This window comes from Salvelinus sp. IW2-2015, linkage group LG20, assembly GCF_002910315.2.
Source record: "Salvelinus sp. IW2-2015 linkage group LG20, ASM291031v2, whole genome shotgun sequence".
NCBI classification, from domain to species: Eukaryota; Metazoa; Chordata; class Actinopteri; order Salmoniformes; family Salmonidae; genus Salvelinus; species Salvelinus sp. IW2-2015.
In genome coordinates this window covers 31,738,776-31,755,083 of record NC_036860.1, presented here as the reverse complement: position 1 = coordinate 31,755,083, position 16,308 = coordinate 31,738,776, and the positions used below count along the sequence as shown (strand labels likewise).

General features: G+C 44.1%; 1 protein-coding gene across 5 annotated transcripts; it reads right to left on the bottom strand.

Moving 5' to 3' along the window:
- Window positions 1–1,681: 1,681 nt before the first annotated feature.
- LOC111980459 (heterogeneous nuclear ribonucleoprotein L) lies at window positions 1,682–10,523 on the bottom strand. Of its 5 annotated transcripts, none has more exons than XM_024011194.2 (14): window positions 10,415–10,523; window positions 9,043–9,161; window positions 8,673–8,910; window positions 8,477–8,562; window positions 8,064–8,160; window positions 7,879–7,951; window positions 4,242–4,277; window positions 3,862–3,930; window positions 3,439–3,722; window positions 3,163–3,284; window positions 2,836–3,037; window positions 2,659–2,716; window positions 2,385–2,540; window positions 1,682–2,080 (listed from the first exon to the last, which is right to left on the bottom strand). In XM_024011194.2, exons 1-14 carry the CDS (start codon window positions 10,493–10,495, stop codon window positions 2,022–2,024), a joined length of 1,680 nt encoding a protein of 559 aa, XP_023866962.1. In that variant the 5' UTR covers window positions 10,496–10,523; the 3' UTR covers window positions 1,682–2,021. The 5 variants fall into 5 exon arrangements, with proteins under 5 accessions (XP_023866962.1, XP_023866964.1, XP_023866963.1 ...); XM_024011196.2 differs by having other exon boundaries at window positions 2,433–2,540; XM_024011195.2 differs by having other exon boundaries at window positions 2,385–2,528.
- Between the last annotated feature and the right edge of the window lie 5,785 nt (window positions 10,524–16,308).

The following is a 16,308-nucleotide window of genomic DNA, read 5'->3' as shown; positions in this document are numbered from 1 at the left end:
GAACCAGGCATACATGTCTCTCTCTATTCCCTTTGCTCTGCACCAGCACTCAGGGGCTGCACAGGGTACCCTGTGGGTAAGGCTGCCTTCCTGGCAACCGCCTGGCATTTGACATCACCACCACCCTGGAGCAGTGTGCCCGCAACAAGGGCTATTTTAACTACCCCAACCCCATCATGCTTCTACTACGAAGACTGTGAGACTATGACCTTGAACAAAGCCTGTTTTGAAATGGTTACATTTTGCAAAGACAAGTTTTGACCATTAACCTAAATCTGAACTGAACTACTTACCACTGTGGCCCTCTACATGTCCTCTGTTTTGTATCTGTCTGCAGTGTTCTATCTTTTCTCGAGGACATCAATCTCATCTCCTCTTGTCCTGCTTTTGTTTACTGATTTATTTTATTTTATACATGACTGAATTGCTGCCCATGGCTTGATATAATACAGTCTCTATTTGTTACACTACAGCTAGGTGGAGGAGCTTACTTGAAAGATCACATCTGCCTCTACACTCAAGAAGTGCTGCTGATGTACAACAGCCTCAACTACAGGTGACGGACTTGCACTGGAAAACACACAGGAGGACCCAAATGTATAATTTTAGTATATTAGAACAAGGTTGGTGTTATATATGCTACCAACAGAGATGCATATTTGTTGGACTCCCCTTGGTTTCTCTGTCTATCCCAGAGGACACTGGTTTGGATGTTTGAAGACATGGACAAATGTCAATGTCACTGAGGAAGGATTTGTGGTCATGCATGGCACTACAAACAAGATTTGGTAACACTCCATATAATCAGAATACTCTTCCCATTCTTTCACTCTTTTGTCTGCGTAATGCTGTGAATTCTTCTGACTGTACTAAGGTGCATCTTTATGAGTCTTGGCATAGTTTCTACCCGGCTCGTTTGTGCTGTATAGCCTGAACTCGTGGTATTTGTTAATACCAAACCTTGAGTTGGCTATACAGCACTAACAGGCTACATACTGATCACTGACTGGTGTGGTGCAGTTGGATGTGTGTCAGGAGAAACGCTCCCTGTGTCAACATGGCGGCTCAGATCCTGGAAGCACCAGACTTACTTTGTCAAAGTCTCAAACAAGTAAGGGTTTAGTGTTCTGTGTTACATGTGTATAGGTTCTACTTTAGAATGTGTGCACTCAGTCTGATTGCATGTTAGACATGGCCTTGCATTCTTTAGGGGTATGAATTCGAGTACATACTGTGACTATGCATTGCGGTTTATACTCCACATGCATGGATTCCCGTTGGACCACACCAGAGACCTGTTCTACATGCTGGTAAGTCTGGTCCCTGGGTTGTTCCAAATAGTTACCTTTAACTTCCATAGTGTTTGCTATCCTGATTTTACTAATTTGCATGTCTTTTACAAGTTGTGTGCTCATTCAAATGGTTCAATTAAACAGTACCCTATTCAGTGCACAACTTGCTCTAGTCAAAAGTAGTGCACTAAATAGGGTGCCATTTGGGATGTATCCTTGGACTCAAATAGAATATATATATAATAATTTCCTTCCTCCAGATGACCCTGGCTACCATCACCATAGTAGGAATCCTCTTCTGCTTCATTGTGTATACCTGCTGTGGTCCAGGCTTGAAGAACCTGTTTAAGGCCTTATATCTACTAACTGAAAAGGAAAGATCACAGCCCTATAGTTCATCATTCACTTTATTAAAACAGACAGGCCGTATTAACATGGAATTTTTATTTAATTCAGAATAGGAGCTGTTCTTCCTTCCAAGGTCTAATGTACAGAACAAATCAAATTCAACAATAAGTCAAAAAAAAAATATTAGATTCTACATCAAACAATACACTCACTGGTACAAAATCTTGTCCGCAATATTATCACTTAAGTTAAAGGAAAACACTTGTCGGTCTCATACATTTTGTTTCTGATTCATACAGGGGACTTGTAGTGAAGATGTGAATGCAATATACACTATGCATGGACACAGAGCATTACAGATTGGAGGGGTCAGAGTTCTTCCTAGTTGGCATGCTGCGCGGTTGAGAAACACAGCTTCAGTGTGTAAGGGTACGGACCACCTGGAAGAAAGGGGAGGGTGAGGTTAGCCAACTGGAAAGATTGTGTCGGTCCGGAATAATACATGAACTAGTCTGGGGTGGATTCCCAAAAACAAAGAATCTTTAGCATTAAGATCATAGTTCCTACATTTACACTTGAGCCAATATCTGCAGCGTTTACCATGAGTTTGATCTCTGCGAACATAGTCGGTAGGGTAGTACCGTGGCTTTGAATGAATCCTGGCCTTAAGGTGATCTTAGTGCTGAAGATGATCATGTTTTTGGGAAAGTCACTCCTGAAGGACAGACTAGTGTATTTGCTCACCGTTGGTATCATTAGCGGTGGTGTTGTTATCGCAGTCGGAGTACTTACTGGGGTTCTTCATCTGGTAGTGGTTCATCATGGCCAGAGCCTCCATGGAATCGTTTATAGACTCCCACTCCAGCAGCCCGGATGAGCTCCTCTCACCTGTCGCGCCACCCGAGGCGAGACACACACATTCCAATTTATTGACACTGCAACACCTGACCCATGGGAATTCACTCTAATTGAAAGACCAGAAAACACTATTCATGCAAATAAAGTTCATATCACTCACTCTTTCCGGTGAAGAGTTTGATATTGGATGGGATCTTCACACCAAGTTCCTCACAGACCTGAAAGGATCACCCCCCCACACAAACTAGGTAAGTAAACTTGTAACGTTCAACTTTCAAAGAAAACCAACAACCCAATCCAAAGCTCCCAGCCCCCGAATCCTCTCCAGTTGTCTTACCCCATTGAAGACCTCCACAGAGATGTCGGGCTGCCCGTTGAAGAAGTGCAGGACGTTGCTGGGGTGCTGGATGCGGTTCTTTGCCGCCTGCTCCGGGGAGGTGAAGCGGTTGTTGCGGGAACCGTGGAAGTCCTTGAAGCTGCTGGAGCCGTCCTCCAGTTCGTAGGACTGACCAGGCATGATGGCCTGCTGCTTGGACACACTGTGGACAGTGGATGGACAACACTAGTCTCTGTGTACATTAACACCACAAACCTGTGACGCGTCTGTTACTAGTCAGTTTCTTTGGATGTCAATGTGTATGCAGAGTTTGAAAGCAGCACTGACCAGACGTTGAGCTTCTGTCCAAACAGGAAGTTGTTGTTGAGGTGGCTGATGGCACGGTCCACAGCGTAGCAGTCGCCCATCTCCACCATGGCTGCCCCCGGCTTACTCTTCATGAACTTCACCTGAGGACGGAGGGGGACAGGGTTCAGAAACACTACCCTACTACCCACCAACATGGCCACAGAACAGATTTTTCACCAGTCTACACCCCAACAAGAACATGAACAGTCTATAACCTCTGCCTCAGTAATACACTGCTCCCCTGTCTGGACTCACCCGCTCCACGTTGCCGTAGAGACAGAAGACGTTGAAGACCTTGTCGGCGTTGATCTTCGCGGGCTCCAGGCCGTACACCATGACAACAGGGGAGTCAGCGTGGGCGGTGTAGTCACCGGGGGGAGGTGGGCCATGTCCGTACCCAGGTCCCCCGTAGCTTCCACCACGTCCGCGGCCACGCCCTCCCATTGGAGGCCCCATGCGGCGCCCGCCCTCATAGTGAGGAGGAGGGGGCCCGTAGCCACTTTCATCATGGTAGCCGTGATAAGCACCAGTCTGCCCGCCTTGTGAGAGGAATGGATACACAGAAAGGTGGTTACTGGGCAAACCGATTCAAATAGTCACTCGAGTCCTTCTAGACATCCCAACTCCGAGTTGAACTGTGACGCTTTTAGTACAATGAACTTCTCTGCCTATACTTACCATACTCTGGAGGGTGGTCTCCTAATAAAGCTGGCGGCCTCGCACGCTTGTTGGGGTTGGCATTGGGATCTGAGAGCAAGAAATAGCAATAAAGTTAGCCCCTGAATGCTGATTTGACAGTGTATCAAAAGGGGCACAACGACAAACTATGGGGCAGTGTTGTGATTAACATGCACGAGAAGCTGGGTTAAGATATTTACTGTCTTAAAACCATACGTTACAAGCTTATGCAGGCCCTCATACTATTTGTTACCACAACTAAAACAAAATGTAACATACTGGAGATTTGTATGAGGATTTAACAGCAGCATAGCAAATGGAACAGAGTCACACTAATGTATTCCATTATTGCTCAATCATTATCATACAAACACACACACCTTGTGAATTGTTCCAATTGCCTTCAGCGTCAGCATCTGTGCAGGTACATACACACGTCAAAACCAAAACAAATCATGTACAAACTTAAACTATAAACAAATATTCAATCAAAAGCAAGAATCTCAAATTAACGTTTAATCAGTAACATGTTGCAAAAAATAAAATGACATCTAGGAAAAACTAGAAGCCCTGACAAATAAAGTAATTCAAACACTAACGGGCTGTTTAATTTTTATTAAATCAGAACAATTCTATTAAAATGTAGTCATTACATTGGTTAAAAGGAGCAGCCCTTTCCCCCAGTTAGTAGTAATGCGATATAGCACTAATAATACATTGAATATCACTTAGTAGCTAAGCTTAATGTTTATTTGATTCTAGCATGACTCGAGTTTCATAGCCTGACAAATGCATAGCACCCCACCCATGGACAACAGTCTGAAAAGCATTTGACAAAAACATGGCCTGGAATTTTATATATGTGAATGAATATATTACATTGGCTAGCTATAATATAGAGCAACAACCAGATACATTTCCTCAAATGTTCAGTGAATTGTGATTTTAGAAACTACTTTAACTTATACATCTAACAGTGGTCTGCATCAAAATATGAAAAACTAGAAATTCAATTCCGTATTCCCCTTTTCATAGAAGTTGCTGTGAGACTACACATTTCTAAAGCAATATTACAGAGGACAGCCTAAAGAGCACTAGCAGCAATCTCAGTGAGGAGATTCCAGAACTAATTTGTTAAGTCAACGATTCACATATGGGGTTGACAAAGTCAATCACAACAAGCAGACATTTACATTTCAATCATTCTCTATGACCTGGTCAGTCACGTCTCTTTACATGTACTTACAGCACCAGACACGGAGAACACAGGATGCAGAAGGCTGGTAGGGGGCACTCGTCAGTAAGGATCCTACCCACCAAACCTGTGACTCCAGCTTCAACTCACTGTTTCCACATTTCCCCACCAGAGAAAGAGTATACACCAATCTTCCACGCTTCGCTCCAAGTTGGTTGCTTTGTTTTTAAGTGTTGCCATTTGAGGCACATTTCCAGCTTACCGTGCTTTGACCGCAAAGCCAGAGGACATTTGCACCGTTTGAGGCGTGTCTTGTCGTCAGACACAGAGCCAAACCTGCATCACACGGGAGGCGTTAAGAGGCATCACTACAGGCCAGTTCAGAAGGGAAAAAAACAACGTAGTAGAATCAACACAAGAACAGCACAGAGAGAAGAGGGGGGAGGGGAGGGTACAAGGGAAAAAACAGAGCACCCAAGTCCATCAATGCAGAGAGAAGTTTGGGGAAATGCTGATTTTTCTATCAGTTTGGCTCTGTGCTTGTATGCTTGGCGGGTGTTTGATGCTTGTGTCTTCGTGGTCCCCGTTTGGGTTTTGTGCAGTGCGTCTTCTCATGTAAGGGGCCGCAGAGTGTGCTGCTTGTTTTTTTTGTACAATGGATGTGGTCCCCCCATGGCGAAGTGAGGCATCTAGTGCTTGGCAGTAAATTCATCTGGAATGGCATTGTCTGCGTGGTGGTGTGTTGTCATGGCGATTCAACTTGGTGTGTTGTTGCCGTGAGTATTCAGCTCGGTGGTGTGTTGTTCAGCACAAGAGGGGGAGAATGATATCAAAAGGAAGCCCACACACCCAAGTCAAGAGACGGGACGGCATAGGGGTAGTTTGAGAAAAAGTGTTCCCGCTGCCTCTGTATATTGTCTCAGTATGTAGTGTCATCTGTTCCCTTCTCGGGCTGTTAAGTGTGTTTTGAAAACTCCTCTGTTGCTCGCTGAGTGGTTGGTGTCTGACAGTCGGATCCCGAGGGCTGGGAAGAGTGGCCTTATCGGCCACACACCAGACTCCTGCCCCCATCAAACAAAATGTGTTGTGTCAATAGGTGAGATCTTCAGCGTTCTGGAGATGGGATATGCTGTACTTGTAAGAGGAGGATGGATGGATATCAATCTATCAGATCAGTCTGTGGTGGTGGATAATGCTGGGTGTCTGCTCACAGACTCTTGGGAGTCTCAGGCCCTCACCATGATCAAAACAGGATGGCTATTTCCCCCAAACCAAAAGTGGGATAAAAAGAGGAACATGGTTTTCCTTGCAGAAGTGGAGAGAGTGGTGGTGGAAATTTGGATTAGGAAGAAAATCAGGTTGTATGAATTCCAGTGTCTGCTGCCCCCATTGTGTCCGATGTTAACCGAGGAACTGGTTGGTTTGGAATGCCTGTGGGTGGGTGCTGTTGTAGCTGATGTGTCTTAAGCTACAGCATGTGTCTGCTTAGGGCTGTAGGTGAGTCTGTGCACAGTGACACGAGGAGCAGCGCCGGCTGCACTTAACAGGGGCTGTCTAAACACTACCGTTATTTTTTCTCTCTTACACCTCATGAGTGTCAAATGTCTGAAATGAAGATGTGGCCATGGTGTGGATGAAACTACTAAGACCAGTACGCATCGTGGCTAAAATATGAGAATCTGATAGTCAAGTGGACTACCACCTCAAATAAAAATGTGTTCCCTTTTGCATAAAGGGATCAGGGCATACAGCTAGAAGCAAGGCAAATGGCATACTGCTATTTCACTGTGTCCCGTCGGATGGCAAATATTATGCGCTGTAAGAGGTTGAACTAAGAGAGCAATGTTAGATGAATGTATCTAACAAGCTTCATAAATTACTGGAACACCATGATTTTATTTTGGCACTCATGGCAGCACACCATATACAAATGGAGAGAAGGCCACAAGAAACCCTGCCTGGATTCAAAACAGCCATCCACAAATAGTCAGACTGAACAACTGATTGACAGGTCATAAACTGGACTTCTTGCAAGTTCCAGGAATACCATTGATTCCTTTAACACTCGCCTCTGCAATGTTACCATAGAGATTCCTAATGAAATAAACATTTTACTTAAAGGCCACCCCAAAGGCAGGGAAACCTGGTCCATGAGAGCTACAGGGTCAGAGGTTGCTAACACACCCTGGCTGGAACAAAAACCTAGACACTTTAGCCCCAAGGAACAGATTTGAATGTCAAAGCCTGACTTTAGCCATGATTGGTCAAACTAAAAGAACCATAAGTGTTATTTTTCAACAACAAAAAATCTCCAATATGGTTTTGGGATTAATGGGTGCAGGGGCATTCCAAGCAGGACACCTAGAGTGTAACACGGTGCTTGGGTGCAGACAGGAGCTTGACGTGTGGAAGTGAGGTGTGACACGCACTGCAGGGAATGTGAACCTGTGTGGCGAGACCCTAGGTGCTTCATTGTGACATAACGAGGCATTCATCAGTTTACCAAAGAATGCATGCAGTGGTCTGAGATGCAGACGATTCACCATGCAGAAGCATGTGCTGCAAAATGGCTACCCCTCGAGGTCACTCCTTATGCCCTTACTGTCTGTCGTGTTGTGAGAGAGCGTGAGAACACGGGGTGACGCGTCACAGAAGTAGTGCCTCACCCGCGTCACTGCTCGTCGTGGCCAAAGTCACCATGGAGCAGGGCGTTCAAAGGCACTACGCCCAGAGGCCTGGGACCCTACCCATCCCACAATGCCATAAGAGCAGGAGGGGAAGAGAGAAGGGGATGGGGAGGGATGCGGGGCTGTGTTTTTTACCTTGGCCACTCGGGTTGGGGTTTGTGTAGTCCCAGGTGTCCTGGTCATTTTTGAACACGTTGAGGCGGGTTGGCTGTAAAGAGGGACATTCGCGCATTTGATTATTTTGCCCATTGCAGTGTTCCTTCAGTGAAATGACCCCAGTGTTTAGATGGACTATACATGATAAGCATGTAACCACTCACCTTGGCATACTCAATCTTCAGTGTGCAGCAGCCAGAGTAGATGTCTGCCCCATTTAGAGAGGCTTTCGCCCTCTGGGCACTTTGTACAGCATCAAATGTATGGGAAGTCATGGAAACTACGGGTAATAAATGCATACTATGCCTACTTTCCACATTCCATGTTTCTCTTGTAATTCAAAGCTCTATTTACGAAACAATGAGCACTTGTTACACAATTCGATCTATGTCAAGCACAAATATTTACTAGCCACCACTTGCAAATGACAACAGTCGGTGGTGCTGACAGGAGCTTTAACTGTGGTGTGAAGTAAGGTTGTGTGGCAAGCGGTGGGGAATGTGAACCTGTGTGTGGTGACGAGATCCCCGGCACGATACGACATTTTCAACAATATGAGATTTTGAGCAAAGGATATTCCACCATGGCCTGAACGCCATTCTTCCTGAAGATGACAATCCTTTGGACGGGCCCGCAGTTGTTACAGACTGTGTACAGCACATCCTGCAGAGCAGAGACAAATGGTATGACTAACAATGCAATGCAGGGAGACAAACAATTGTGCCTTGTCACGGCAACGAAACAGCTGACTTGTATAATAGTGGGTGTATTACCGAGGTGATGGGGTAGATGGGGTTCATGATGGTGAGCAGCAGCACGTTATTGACGCTGCGCGAGTCGTCTGGGTCTCCGGGCCGGGAGATCTTCTGGCTGGTGGAGTAGTTGATGAAGGCGGGGTGCCCGGCAATGTAGACCTGGTTCTCGGCTGCATAGGTCACAGCATTGCAGGATCCATTCATGTCCTCGTACTCCACCAGGGCCTGGCGCTTCTTGGGCATCATGACCACATAACTGTGAAGAGAATGGAAGATGGAATAATTTGGTTTCTATGCACTGCATAATAAACCTACAGGAACAAAAGACTTCACCAATGAATTTAGAATGGTGCAAAATAAAAATCTGGTCAAAGAAAAGGATAATTACCTTATGGTCCCGAACTCCTGCAGGGCTTCCACTAGATCTGCCTCCATGATGCCATCGACAAGGCCCCTGATGTGGACCACTGGGGAAGGGACTGTTTTATGGGGGTCATCATAGCCCTCCTTACAAACAAGACCAAAATGTTGATTAGAGAAAACCAGTACAGATTACCAATGCAATATAGACATCCCCAGGGTGTGTGCTACCAATTAAAACCAACCTGTATTGATGACAGAGCGACACAGGAACCAACCAAGAGTATAACACAAATCCAAGCTAGCTAAAGTAAACAATGATGGGGTTTGGCAAGCAACGAGTGTACTAAATAGAACACCACATCATAAACATAATTTAAACAGTGGTGGGCTTTGTATAAAGTGCCTGATCTTCTTGAAAAGCCAATCCCGTGCATAAGTGAGTGGGATGGATGTCAGCCTGGGGATTGTTAGCTGGCTAACTAACTAAGTTAGGTAGAAAATACTCGGAAACAAGGACACAAAATGGGGTGGGTATAATTTGTAGAACGTTCCAACAGGAATCTGTACCAAAGACTTTGTAAATAACAAAGCTGCCAACAAGCAATGCATATAAAGTTGTATATCGGCAGAATAAGACACCAGGTAGGGAGTGGGCAATTTTGTTGAGTTTTTCCACTCACCACGTTTATTCAACAAACAACGCATACAAAGTAGCACGATCAATTCACCTTGCTAACTCGCTGCCAAATAGACATAACTCACTACGTAGCTTATGCTTAATGTTTGTCCATTGGCTACCAGAGTGAGGACAGACATTTTTCGGAATAAATGTGATGAGTGAAAAACTTTGAAATAGCCCACTCCCTACCCGGTACCTTATTCGGGCGCTATACAACTTTGTATGCGATATTTGTTTGCAACCTTGTTATTTACGAAGTTTTTGGAACAGATTCCTGTTGGAACGTTCCACAAATTATACCCACCCCACGAAATAAATTAAATTGTCACCAAGTATTCCCGCTTGGATATGGTGACTAAACTAACCTCCATCATACAACGCTAACTAACGTTCGGAACCTAGTTAGCTAACGCCTGCTATCCTCATTAGCCGCACATCTTCGACGATAAAATCACGCAGGATAGCACTGTTGGCTACGTTTAATATAGTTTACAAAACTGCAGAAATACATTGCTAACTAGCTTAGCTAGAAAAAAATACCGGTTGTGCGGCTAGCTAGTTACCTTCAGCTAACGTTAGCTAGTTCCGTCTGGCTCAGGCTAGCTAGTGTTCAGCAATCATGTTGTTGCACACTCGAAGTTCCAAAATGCTGGGGGGGGAGATGTTTAACTGATGCATGCACTTTTCCTCCCCAACGAAGTCGCCAGTCAATACTTACCGTCGTCATCCCGTCTTCGGTTTTCTGTCTTTTCGTTGCTCTGCCACCCTCGTTGTAATAGCGACCTGCTGCGGCAGCCATGTTGTCTTCTTCTTCTATAATATTATGGCAAACATTATAGGTGCATGCCGCCACCTACTGTACTGGAGTGTGTTGTCACCGGGAGTACACTACACGATCTTGCCCCGATTTAGCTGTCCCAGACAAGTTTTTAAGATCGGAGACAAAATCACCATGTTGTTGCCTACTCGGGACGGGCGGCCGTCACCGACGCTCGTTAAATATGAGCGGGTCAGAGACGCAATCAGAGGGCTTCCGATCTCGTATGTGAGCAGTCCCACATGTCCCGATAGTTTCAAACATGTTTGATTTTATCGGACAAAAATCTGCAATGCTCTTGTGGTGTGAGATGTGCAACGACAAGTTTTGAAAACGGCGATCAGCAAAAGCCAAAGAGAGCTTGCCAGAGAAGAGGCCAGTGCAGCGGTCTAAGGCACTCAGTGCATGAGGCATCACTACAGTCCCTGGTTCGAATCCAGGCTGTATCATATCCGGCCGTGATTGGGAGTCCCATAGGGCGGCGCACAATTAACTCAGCATCGTCCCGGTTTGGCAGGGGTAGGCCGTCATTGTAAATAGTAATTTGTTCTTAACTGACTTGCCTAGTTAAATAAAGGTTAAATAAAAAATTAAATAACCAACGCATCAAATCGTTACAGCTCTGAAGTGCACATGCAATGTTATTCAATTCAAAATGTTGGCTAGACATTTCAACTCTGTGTGGCAAGCGTAAATGTCTGACTGAAAACGTTAATGAGGCTGCTTTGATCCACAGCTCGTTGTAGCTACGTTAAATCTTATCACATCATTGTTTTAGCGAGACAACCTGCAATCGACAATCCTCATGATCCAAGTGAAGAACCTTGTAGTGTGTCATCCCCGTCTGTGCCACATCTTTTAGTGTTGGCAAGACAACATAAAAATACAGGAAATACGGTCGTTTAATGTGAGAGGCTCAGTGACGTTAGGATTTTGATAGTCATGTAGTGTACACCCTGTTTAAATGTTTAAAGCACCAAACATTAGAGAAACTAAACCCTCCTATCTAATCGTGTACTACTTGTACTGCACCGACTCAGATGACTGATGATTGTCTAAAATAAATGGATAATAAGATGATAGATTGAACTGTAATGTTAGATTTCAGTGCAGCCTTTGAGGTTATTGATCATAATTTGTTATTGAAAAAACTCACTTGTTATGAGTTTACATAACCTGCCATCACATAGTTGGAGAGTTGATGGTAGAAGAGAATTTGACATCTTCTCTTCTCGTCTTTTTAATAAACATTTGTTTGTTGAAAATGCCTAACCACTTGTATAATCTATTTGCATACACTTCAAACAGACATACATACCCCACCAGACACACCGCTATGGGTTTCTTCACTGTACCCAAACCAAAAACAGATTTAATGCATCACTCAGTTATGTATAGAGCCATGCATTGTGGAATGATTTTCCACCAGAGGTTACTCAGGCAAAAAGCAAGCTTTAAAAATATATATTATATCACATCATCTTTTTCTAAAGATCTAATTTAACTGTATATAAGAATATGAATATGTATGAATAGTGTGTAAATAGTATTTTTGTTGTCTCTTGTTGTCTTTCCAATATATAACTCTTATATGGTTGATTTTTTAAATGGTATATGATATATATATATATTTGAACCATAAACACAAATATTTGAATGTAGAAACCCTACCCATAGGCTGTTCATACAAAAACAACTTTTATTATCAGCAATTTTTGTCTTTGAGAAGAACATACAGCAAGACTTTTCCACTGATCATTTAAATTCCCAGTTAATCAACCATCTTTCAACAGCCAATATATACTGTAGCTTGTTGAATCGATTTGATCATGAGAGACATTCCTTCCCCTCTTCCAAATTGCTCCATTGTCAGAATATAAGGAAGCCCTAGTGCCCCTAACCACATTCGTAAACACATCGTTAATCATAATGTTGAACAGAATAGAACAGATAGCACTGCCTTGAGGAATATTATTTGCATTTGTATTTATTATGGATCCCCATTAGCTGCTGCCAAGGCAGCTACTCTTTCTGGGGTCCAGAAAAATTAAGGCAGTTATATACAATTTTATAAACATTACAAGAAATTTTTACAACATATTTCACAACACATTGTCAACTCCAAAATCATCATATCCCATATCCCAAATGGGTCCCATTTGAACTCGAAAGGAACAATTAAATAGAAGGCCAAAACCCAGTTAAATAACCTCACACCAATGCCCAAACGTTCCATCTTCATCAATAGCCCTTCTCTCCACATTGTATTGTAGGCCTTTTCAATGTCAAAAAAGACAGTAGCCATCTTTCGTGACCAGAGTTTTTTTTTTTTACACTTATTTGCCTTCACTAATACATCCAGGGTAGGTTTACCTTTACAGAAACCACTTTGACAATGACTGTATAAACCTCTGTGCTCCAGGAAATAGCACAATCTATTGACAATCATCTTTTCCATCAGTTTACATAAATTAGAGGTAAGTACTATCAGTCTATAACTGCTGTGGTGGTTCATTTCTTTACTATCAAATGAGGAGAGACAAACTTATCACACAAGTCAGAGTTATACTTAAACTGAAACTTTATTAGTGAGAGCTTTGCAAAGGCGATGGCTGGTCGACGAATCACCATCTCTGATGATCCATTGAGAGCACCAAGACAAAAGTATAGCCAAGATACACCCCTTTCAACCAACATGACGAACAACAGATATATAGAATGGGTCACAAGGTTAAGATTTGTATGAAAGATACCTATAATACATAGCAGACAGTATCTGCTGTGTCAACAGTTTTCATTGTATAGACCAGTGTCTGTCCCTCCGACTCCAAACTGGAACCATCTCTCCCTGGTACGGTATAGAACAGAAACATTAACTCATGCTCTGGAATGCTCTTTAGGTTTTATCACCCAAAATAAATCATAAATCTCCTGTCAGTGTTATCTCCCAGAGGTCCATCCTCAGTAGAACACACACACAATAGTTAAGAATACTCTATTCTGTTGAATAAAACAACCATTTGATGCAATAAAAGTATTATAACATAATCTTGCAATTTTGCCACCATACTGCCCGCACATGAAGGATCCTTCCCAGGCGTTACAGAAGGCAATATAACTACACATTTCTATCTAGAAGGTAGAACCCCTTCACTCCAGATCTTATTAAATAATCTCAGGAGAATATTTATGACCTCATCAGGATGATGCTTAAACATTGCATAACATAATTTATCATAACCTGGGCTGTACATCCAGAGCCTATTAGGGCTAATCACATCTCATGCAATGTGAAACCAGCATCCAACGACCAGTCAACAATATTCCTCTTCTTAAACACATTAGTATGAGCATTTGAAATTAGATGCTTGCGTTGCTTGTACACTTCGTTCAAAGTAACCCCACTATGTACATTAGCAAATGCTCTCCCCAACATGTCATATTTTTTTAATCTGATACAGCCAGATTATCACCGTCACCTAAACTGGAATTCGAGTGTTTTTGCTTCTTCCAGTCATTTTCTTCAACTTGGACCAAACATCTCTCAACTCAGTACCCCTGCCTATTGTAGGACGAACCGTCTCCATGCATTTCTCTTGGCAGACTTAACGACCCTATGGACCAAAGGTCTCTTCCTTTGGAAATCAATTAGATTTTCAGGCGTCAAAGTCATACTCTGTAGACCCTATATCTTTCTCGAATAGCCAAAGTACAATCTTCAGGCCACTGTCACGATCTATCACAAGGATGACGCTGGAGAGACGAAGCAGGTACGGGGAGTAACATTTAATAAATAACGGACATAGAACGAGACATAAACAGCTTAGCAAACAGAAAAACAATCAATGCAGAAGCAGGGAAAGAGCTGGGGACTGACACATATAGGGGAGGAATGAACAGGTGATGAGAGTCCAGGTGAGTCCAATAACGCTGATGCGCGTGACAAGGAAGGCAGGTGTACGTGATGATGGCAGGAGTGAGTGATGCAAGGCATTCTGGCGCCCTCAAGCGCCAGGGGGAGGGGAAGAGCGGGAGCAGACGTGACAGTACCCCCACTAGGGGCGCCACCGCGGTCCCCTGGGCAAACCGGCCGAGACATGGGCCGTGGGCAAGCCGTTGAGGCGTGGAAGACCGACGAACCGGCTGGAGCGTGAGAGCCCTGGCGAGCCGGCTGAGGCATGGGAGCCTGACGATCCGGCTTGAGTCCAGACGCCTGTCGATCCGCTAAGGAACCCCGATGATCCGGTGGATTGTGACGTGGGATGGGAAGCCACCGAGCCAACGGAGGCAATGAAACCTCTCGAGCCAGCCAGGGCATGAAAGCTCGACGGGCTGGCTTAGGCACCCCCGGTTCCATCGGCGGCAGAATCCACCCCCGACGTCACCGACAAAACAAACAAACAAAAAACTCCTGGACAGGCTGGGCAGACAAGAACTGACGATCCAGCTGAGGCCCGACGTGGGATGGGCGCCATCTGAGCCAAGGAAACCTCTCGAGCCTGCTAGGGCGTGGAAGCCCGACGAGCAGGCTAGGCACCCCCGGTTCCATCGGTGGTGACCCAGAGCCGATGCCACTATACCAACCAGAACGCCAGTACTCCCCGATGCTTCGTGTGATCGCTTCTGCATTCTGTCACGATCTATCACAAGGATGACGCTGGAGAGACGAAGCAGGTACGGGGAGTAACATTTAATAAATAACGGACATAGAACGAGACATAAACAGCTTAGCAAACAGAAAAACAATCAATGCAGAAGCAGGGAARAGAGCTGGGGAACTGACACATATAGGGGAGGAAATGAACAGGTGATGAGAGTCCAGGTGAGTCCAATAACGCTGATGCGCGTGACAAGGAAAGGCAGGTGTACGTGATGGATGGCAGGAGTGAGTGATGCAAGGCATTCTGGCGCCCTCAAGTGCCAGGGGGAGGGGAAGAGCGGGAGCAGACGTGACAGTCACCAAGGAAGTACCTTTCTTTTCTCACCCACTTCACTCACTGGTACAGTGGGGCAAAAAAGTATTTAGTCAGCCACCAATTGTGCAAGTTCTCCCACTTAAAAAGATGAGAGAGGCCTGTAATTTTCATCATAGGTACACTTCAACTATGACAGACAAAATGAGAAAAGAAAAAAAATCCAGAAAATCACATTGTAGGATTTTTTATGAATTTAGCCACATCAATTTTACAGAAATACTCATCATAAATGTTGATGAAAATACAATTGTTACACATGGAATTATAGATATACCTTTCCGTAATGCAACCTCTGTGTCAGATTTAAAAAAAAAACTTTACGGAAAAAGCAAACCATGCAATAATCTGAGAACGGCGCTCAGAAGCAAAAAAAAATGTATCCGCCATGTTGGAGTCAACAGAAATCAGAAATAACATTATAAATATTCCCTTACCTTTGATGATCTTCATCAGAATGCACTTCCAGGAATCTTAGTTCCACAATAAATGTTTGATTTGTTCGATAATGTCCATTATTTATGTCCAAGTAGCTACTTTTGTTAGGGCGTTTAGTACACAAATCCAAACGCTCGTGCAGGTCCAGCCAAACGTCGGACAAAAAGTTCAAAAAGTTATATTACAGGTCGTAGAAACATTTCAAACTAAGTATAGAATCAATCTTTAGGATGTTTTTATCATAAATCTTCAATAACGTTCCAACCGGAGAATTCCATTGTCTGTAGAGAAGCCATGGAACGCAGGTCGCTATCATGTGAAATGCGCGTGACCAGGACCTGGCTCTCTGCCAGACCTCTGACCTCAGACCTCAAAGAGCTCTCA

Coding starts and splice junctions, on each gene's coding strand:
- LOC111980459 (XM_024011194.2), bottom strand. CDS start 10,495: ATGGCTGCCGCAGCAGGTCGCTATTACAACGAGGGTGGCAGAGCAACG. Junction 8,563..8,672: donor CCATCTACCCCATCACCTCG/GTAATACACCCA, acceptor TCTGCTCTGCAG/GATGTGCTGTACACAGTCTG. Junction 3,038..3,162: donor GGACAGAAGCTCAACGTCTG/GTCAGTGCTGCT, acceptor CACTGTCCACAG/TGTGTCCAAGCAGCAGGCCA.